We start from the raw sequence: 8,173 nt of genomic DNA, 5'->3' as shown, positions 1-8,173 counted from the left end.
TTATTTATGCATACAAGAGCTGCGGTACAGGCCAGAGGTGCTGGGGGTGAGAGGATTCACCAGAGACAGAGTGGGGAACAGAACAGGCAGGCTGACTGAAACACACTGCTGAGAGGAGCAGCGAGCAAGGCAGGAGAGGTCTGTTGTGCCATGTGGATAGTTCCCTGGCCAGGGATCTAACTCGAGCTGCTGAGACTGCAGATAGCTTTACAGTGCTGTGCTTAACCCCTTCTGGCACCACAGAGGCCCTGGGATCATGGTTTTAAAAATGACATGAACAGGGAAGGACACACACTTTTTAATGATGATCTGAAGGAAGAGTTGCTGCTGTTGTTTTTCTCTAGTTATAAAAAGTCACAAAACCATCAACAAACAGTCTGACCAATCCACCCTGAAAGGTATCGGCAGAAAATAGCCTTTGTTTTGAGAAATTTATTAAAATAAGAACAAGCATCAGTTGTACACAGAAAGTCATTTGCACTAAACAAATAGAGCAGCAGAGCGATTTTAAATATATTTAAAAATCACAAAATATATTGGTTAAGGCACTACATCCTGTATCATGTTTTCAATAAATACGTTCTTTGTTAAAAAAAAAAAGGCAGTAGTGAGTACCTCTGATTAAACCGGCATAGACATTATGTTATTAAAAACAGTTAAACTTTGCTGTAACCCTTGTAATTCATTCTCAAAAGAACTTTCATTAGCTAAGAGCTTTTCCTTTAAATCTGAGAATATGAAAAAAATCACAGTTTTCTCTTTCCAGTTTAAGCCTCTTCCAGAGAGACCTACGTACAAAAGCTATTGGTTTCTTCATATTTTTCTTAGGAACAAGAATTATACATAAAGGATAAAAGAGAGCCACTCAGGAAGCAAAGAATTTAAAGGCTGGATGTCTCAACAGCATGAATCTTGGGGAATGTGTTGTTTTCAACTGCAAAAGATCAATTGGGTTTAGAAAACTCTGGACCTTCCAGCATCTAAGAAGACTGCTTTGTAGGTGCCTGATGTTCAGGGAGCTTTGTTAAAGCATCTGAGGAGTCTGACCCTCTCCTGTGTTGTGTGGTATAGACAGCACCAGACTGGGAGGCAGGTGGTAGGATGTTTGTTCCGCCACCATTACTTCCAGTAACTGTTTTGTCACAGTACCCAGCAGCTCACAAAACAATGCATTTCAATGGTTGGATTCATTGTTTCCCACGAGCTTTAGTCTGATACTGTGAGTTACTCTTGGCTACAGCTGATGTAAGCAATCAGTGGGCATAGCCTGGCTCAAGGAGCACAGTGACCACAGCAAAGAGGTGAGGAGGGAACTTTCCGGAACATGACCAAATTGAACATGGCATGTATCTTCTCAGAGCACTCTGCTACCGAGTTAAAAGTCACTGTTTAACTGGAGTTATGTTATTCGTGGAAGGGCATTAAGACATCTTTGTGGTAGAAGTAGGTTGTACAGGTCTCTGAGATTACATTCACATTTCACACATTTGTTTTCTCCAGTCAGATCCTTGTTCAGCACAGAAGAGATTGGGCAGTTAAGCTGTATACAGACTTGGGACGAATTATTAGCAAGAATCTTGACATGAACCACACCTCATTTAGGGTGAGACTCAGCCAATTGTATAGAAAAGGCTGTTCATCTTACTGATTTATTTTACTACTGTATGACATGGGGAGAGTGTGGGGTGTCAAGACTTAACCTGGAAAATAGGCCTTATGTTTTGGCCAGTAAACTAGACACATGATCCAAGTTTTAGGAAATCTAGGACCTACCTGCGCAGATGCATAATTTTATTCTGAAATAATATTGCTTACACCTGCCAGGATTTCAGTGTGACTTTTTTTTTAAATATATATTGAAGTTGACTTTAAATTACAGACACAATTTTATAAAATCCTAACTTTAGAAATCAGTCACTGAGAAGCAATTGCATATAAAGCATCTAATCACAAAAATAGAAAAGGCAATCAAAGAGCACTTCAGTAAGAAACTCTGGAGCTGAAGGCCAGCTAGTTGTTCTTCTCCAGGGACCTGTAATAATCTGTCAGCACTTTCCATGCTTTGGGGGCCATGAAGCCATCAGGGGGATTTTCTCCTTCCCGGGCCAGCTTCCTCATACGAGTTCCTGAGATGAAGTCAAACTGGTTGTGCCTGTCACAGGATAGCAACAGAAAAGGCAGTGGAGGTAAGTCACTTTTATCTCGAAGATTCCTGGAGTAAGGTATGAGATCGTAGACCACATTTTTTCTTTCCGTAAAATGCTACATCTTCTAAAATGGATGGTTTGCTAGCTCCTCAGCTTAGTCAAGAAACTTGCAGAAGAAAAGGGAAATAATGGCAGCCACCCATTCAATATTTACTGGGTACCTGCTCTGTTCATGGAGAGTACCTTCTTTCATTCAGCCTACTATTACAAGCTTTGAACAATATAAATACTCTGAAATCTCTTTTTACGTTGACTTCCTTTACTAAGTGTGCCAGGCACAGTGCCTGTTCAAGGAATGTATGCAGATTTATTAAAAGAGATTTATGGACCATCTACTATATGCAAGAAGCTGTGCTACAACTTAAAGGGACACAAAAGATCAGGGCTTGACCTTCAAGGGATTCATTCAAATTCGGAGCACACGGAGTTGCACACGAGTTTCTCAAAGATACAGAAACTGCCTCACCACTGCAGTTGTACAGACACTGGTTAAAGAATCTCCCCCTGAGAACACACCTTGCTGGGTCATAGAAGTCCATGGCTTTTTTGGTTTTATTGTAGGCAGCCACTCGGAATGGGATGATTTCCACAGAGGTGAGGCCAGGGGCCATGCTCAAGACCTTGCCCCCGTGAGTGGGTTCATACAAGTCCTTCTTGGTCTCAGGGTGGGGCATTCCTGCAGGGTCTCGGCCCACAATGTAGAAATTTGCCCCAGCAACCATCCGGCACCTGCAGTGCCACTGGACCTGGGAACATCAAGGACATTCTCATCATCATTCTCGTCATCACTGGTCACCTATAGATATGCCTTTATTCTGCATTAAAAGTAATTCAGCGATGTGGGTCAATGAATAATGATTGCAGGGAAGCCAGTCAGGTGTGTCCGAGAGTCTATGCTTTCTTCATCATTCTTTGTTATACTGGGTAAGGTAGGAACTTTTATTTTAACCTCTTAGCAGCTGAGGTGGTGTTTCCTAATCTCTCTGATCAGGCTATCAGAACAGGAACACTTGCTCTTACTGTTCTACAGAACTATGTGTATTTTACTTTCCAGTCCCTCCCTAATCAGAATAAATCATAGTTTAAAGGAAATGACAAGCTCCAGTAACCCTTATTTTCTGAATGCCAGTTATAAGCTAATTTTACGTGCTATACCAGACCTTGATTCCAGTTCAACACAATATTGGGACTTTAAAATGAATTGCCTTCTTTTAAGTTCAGATAGAAATCTAGTGGATGGAGAGGAGAGCTAGGAAACTGGAACTTTGATCTGGCTGAAGAACATTAATTTATTAAACTCAGTTTGGGGACTTGGGGTTGAGACCCTTTTAATTCATCATACTCCTGCAAACTTGTTCAAATTCACTGCACTGGTGGTACAGTAGGACAAAGAAAATCTGTTTGATAGACTCACAGTGTTATGATGAAAGGGAGATATTAAGCTTTTAAAGAAATACTTTCCCTTCTAATGCAGCTCAAAGGGCAAAGCAAATCACTTAAGAGTTCCAAACCAGAATTTTGGAAACTAAATATTAGGCTAGCTAAAACTCACCCTATAACCTAGGTCAGATGCATTATTGACCTCATTCACATGTCAACCTCCATACTCTCAAAGGTATTTATAAGAGGTTTGATGTCTTTAGCACTTTTATAAATGCTAAATGGAAATACTAATTCAGTTGGATAAAGAGACAAGAAGATTGTGGAATCTAAAAAAAAAAAAAAAAAGGGCCTCCTCTGGTGGCACAGCGGTTGAGCGCTGGGTTGCGAAGCTGCCCGCAGCCTCTGCAGCGCCGGTTCAATCCCCAACCTCGGTGTGAGGGTCTCACGCCACGCCCGCTGCTCCCTTCAGCAGTGTATTTCATCAGTCTGCCTGTCCTGCTCTCCGCTCTGGTTCTGGTGAATTCTCTCACCCTCCCGTGCTTCTGACTGTACCCAGTGCTTGTATAAATAAATAAATAAATCTTTAAAAAAAAAAAGATTGTGGAATCTGCTCGTGAGGAAGAAGGAACCCCCAAACTCATTTGCTTTTCTAAATAGAGTTTGAGTCTATACTTCTGAGTGGTGTAGCCTAATTCAGGGAACTGCTCACCTCTGTGGGGCCAGCGTATAACATGGGAGATGGGAAGATGGCAACGATGGTTGACTTGGGATCCAGGACTCCTTCCTCCAGCACAGCTGCATGCTGCTTCATCCGCCAGTCCAAGGGCACATCATCATCCTTGGTCCAACCACCCAGAGGGTGGAGCAGGAGGACTGGGTGCTTATACCCTCTCTCCAGGAGCCGGCGGCGGGTGTCCTGCATCAACAGAGCATGGCCATTGTGGACAGGATTTCGCAACTGGAATGCAAACACCGCATCTGGGAAAGGAAAGTGTGAAAAGGAAGGTCAAAGAAATACACAGTGTTTTGGCGTCAGCAAGAACCAAAAGGAGGGCCTCCCTCGTGGTGCAAGGGGTTAAGACACAACCTATGAAGCTATCCGCAGCCTGCGAGCTACCCATATGGTGCAGCAGACCTCTCCTGACTTGCCTGCTGCTCCCCTCAGCAGTGTGCTTCGGTCAATCCACCTGTCCTGTCCCCACTTTGTCTCTGGTGAATCCTCTAGCCCCCACATCTCTGGCCTGTAACCCAGTTCTTGTATGCATAAATAAATAAATCTTAAAAAGAAAAAGAACCAAAAGGAAAGATGCAGCTATGTTTATTGTTCAGTACATTTATTATTGATATATCCACTTGCTTATGATAAACCAGCTGGAGAATTCCCCTGGGTTGTTAGGGGTTTAATCCAATGGTGCCAACCAATGCCAGACTGCTTAGATAGGGGTGGACACAAAAGAGGTAACCCTAAAGAGAGAGTGACTCACAAATGAAAAACGTTTGTTGCCAGGACCCTTCCTGCCAACCAAGGCTAAAGCAGGGGCTGGCATTAAGCCCTCTTGCACCCTACTCCCAGGCTCACTTATCCAATGGGGTGGATAATGATGAGCAATGATTTCTGCGGTTTATCTAAAGATAAAAATTATTTCATCTTCGCTTTAAACAAATCTTCAAAACTCCATTTAGTGATGGATTTCTGAGAACCTTAATTTTTCTTTCTGGTTATGAAATAAATGACTATAAATCAATTATGGAAAACTTGCTAACTACTAATAAGCTCTAAATGCAAAGGGAAATTTTCCCCATGCGTTGGTCCAGGTTTGTAGTATGGTCATCTGAACTTTAGTACACATGCTGCCAGAGACTTTTGCTTCTGATCATATGATTTATGTTACTTAGCCAACTTGGCTAAGGTTTTAAAAATAAACTACAGTTGACTCTTGAATAACTGTAGAATCCTAATCCCTAGTCCCTCAACTCTCCACTCCTGTCCACACATTCAAAAATCTAAGTATTAGTTTTATTACTGGAGAGTCGACTGCTCATGGGGAGAGAAATAGGGTTACACAGTAGTGCATCATGAGCTCACTGCAATAGCAACAGGAGGTAGCTGCAAAATTATCACAGTCATGTAGTATGCAGTACAGTTAATTATATGCAGCTTACATTTCTGTTGAAATGTAACAAATCTTCATTTGTTTACATTTCTCTTGAGTTCAAATGGTACCATGTATGGTCTATAAATGTGCATGCAAGGTTTGATGAATTTTAACTTTTCATAATAGATTTGCATATAAAATAGTAAATGTAAAATAAACTTATTTTCAAATCTCCAAGAAGTTTTCCAAAATATTTTTTAAAGATTTGTTTATTTATGCATACAAGAACTGGGGTATAGGCCAGAGGTGCGGACAGAGTGGGGAACAGAACAGGTGGACTGGCCAAAATACACTGCTGAGGGGAGCAGCGGGCAAGGCAGGAGAGGTCTGCTGCACCATGTGGGTAGCTCCCTGGGTGTGGATCAAACTTGTGCTGCCTCACAAGTTGCATCTTAACCTCTTGCGCCACCAGGGAGGCCCAAGTGGCGCAGCAGTGGGCGGCAAGAGGTGTCTGCTCGCCATGTGGGAGCCTCACCTGGTGGCTGGGGATCAAACTGACGCTGCAGAGGCTGCGGGCAGCTTTGCAACCCAGCGTTCAACTGCTGCACCACCAGGGAAGCCCCAATATTTTTATTAAAAAAAACTTCATGTATTTTGCAGCAACATGGATGGATGGCGCTGGAAGGGATCATGCTCAGCGAAATAAGCCAAAAAGAAAAAGAAAAATACCGGATGGTCTCACTCATAGCAGGAATCTAGAAAACTTAAATAAGGGACCAGGAAAATGAATATAAGAAAGTGAAAATCAAAATCAACAAAAAACTATGAACCAGAGACACTTTTTGGGGGGCGGGGGGCGGGAGGGGAAGGATTGGGGTCAGAATGGGGCATTTGCAATTGTATGGGGGAATATAAAAATAAAATTTATCATTTAAAAATAAATAAATAAATAAATAAATAAATAAATAAAAAATAAACTATCACAACTCAAAAAAAAAAAAAAGTTCATGTATAAGTGGACCTATGCTGTTCAAAACCATGTGGTTCAAGGGTCAACTGTATCATATTTTATTTATTTTTCCAAAATTAAACTATGCACATTGTTCTGCAGTTTGCATTTTTGCTCAAATACATGTTGAATATCTTTCTCGATTAGGGCATATTTTTAATTGCTGCATAGTATTCCAATGTACGGCTGTAGTTGAAATCTATAAATTGTTTCCATATCAACTGGTGATTCCATGTACTTTTTTTATTTTTAAAATTATAAATATGCTTATACCTGGTATCCTTAGTTCTTTAATCAGAGGGTGGTAAGGAGTACTAACAAATGCTCTACAGCCAACTTACATACCAGCATTCATTTCTTTAAATTTCTGCTTGAGCTCCAGTGGTGTCAGGCGGTATTGGTCCAATCCATCATTCCATTTTATTCTCTCCAGCACCTGAAGGTCTCCACCAACCAGCCAATCCCCACTTTCCATCACCATCTAGAAAGATCAATGATAAAGTTGTTAGTGATTAATAGAAACATTGATTTCTATTTTATCTGAAAATTTTCCCTTCTATGGACTAATTTTGGATTCCTGTTGAAAAACAATTTTCAGTTCCCTAGCATCTCCAGCAGAATATATCTCAAACTCCCTTCATACTCTTAAACATACTCCCTTCATATACCTCAGTCTCTTCATACTCTTAAAAATTATTGAGAACATCCAAAAAGCCTTTGTTTGTGATGATTATATAGATAATGAATAAATTTTTTAAATCATGATATATATCGTGATATATATGATATATATGTGTGATACATATAATAATGATATATATAACTTTATTTTAAAAAGATTTTTATTATTTAATATATTTTTTACATCATTCTTCATTTTTATACAATGTATGCTTTATCATCTTAGGTAAAGTCCCCATGGAATTCCCACTACCAAATCACCTGTGTACCATCACCATAGTCCCTTGTGCTCTTCCCACCCTCATTATTTTTTTTTAAAGATTTATTTATTTATTTATACAGTCAGAAGCGCGGGAGAGTGAGAGAATTCACCAGAGCCAGAGCAGGGAGCAGAGCAGGCAGAAGGACAGAAGTACACTGCTGAGGGGAGCAGCGGGCGGCAGGAGAGATCTGCGCGCCATGTGGGACCCTCCCCCAGAGGCCGGGGAGCAGCCGGGGATCGAACTGGAGCTGCAGAGGCTGCAGGCAGCTTCGCAACCCAGCGCTCAACCACTGCGCCACCAGGGAGGCCCTGATTAGAAATTAAAGCTGAGAAAGTTTTAAGATATTTTTAATAAATGTTTGTTAAACATAAAACTAATAATGATAAACCTATTACATATTAACATAAAGACATAAATAACATTTTACTTATAGTGAAAATATTTTCTAAAAATGAGGAAAAATGACTTTGTTTCACATATTTGTAAATCTCTTTTTTTAAAGATGTATTTTGTTTATTTATGCATACAAGAGCT

The 8,173-nt window shown here is 40.7% G+C and overlaps 1 protein-coding gene across 2 annotated transcripts in view; it reads right to left on the bottom strand.

The window, feature by feature from the left end:
- Positions 1-2,010: 2,010 nt before the first annotated feature.
- Positions 2,011-8,173, bottom strand: part of PAPSS2 (3'-phosphoadenosine 5'-phosphosulfate synthase 2) — a gene marked incomplete at both ends in the record, with an annotated part of 79,096 nt that continues 72,933 nt past the window's right edge. For both annotated transcript variants that reach the window (XM_084244913.1, XM_084244912.1), the window contains 4 exons: positions 2,011-2,152; positions 2,724-2,953; positions 4,300-4,568; positions 7,041-7,176. In XM_084244913.1, the coding sequence (XP_084101039.1) occupies positions 2,011-2,152; positions 2,724-2,953; positions 4,300-4,568; positions 7,041-7,176 (777 nt within the window). The remainder of the gene's footprint in view (positions 2,153-2,723; positions 2,954-4,299; positions 4,569-7,040; positions 7,177-8,173) is intronic.

Source organism: Talpa europaea, assembly GCF_964194135.1.
Source record: "Talpa europaea genome assembly, chromosome: 10".
Classification (NCBI taxonomy): Eukaryota; Metazoa; Chordata; class Mammalia; order Eulipotyphla; family Talpidae; genus Talpa; species Talpa europaea.
Note: the sequence above shows the minus strand (reverse complement) of the source record. Positions and strands in the feature narration are given on the sequence as shown.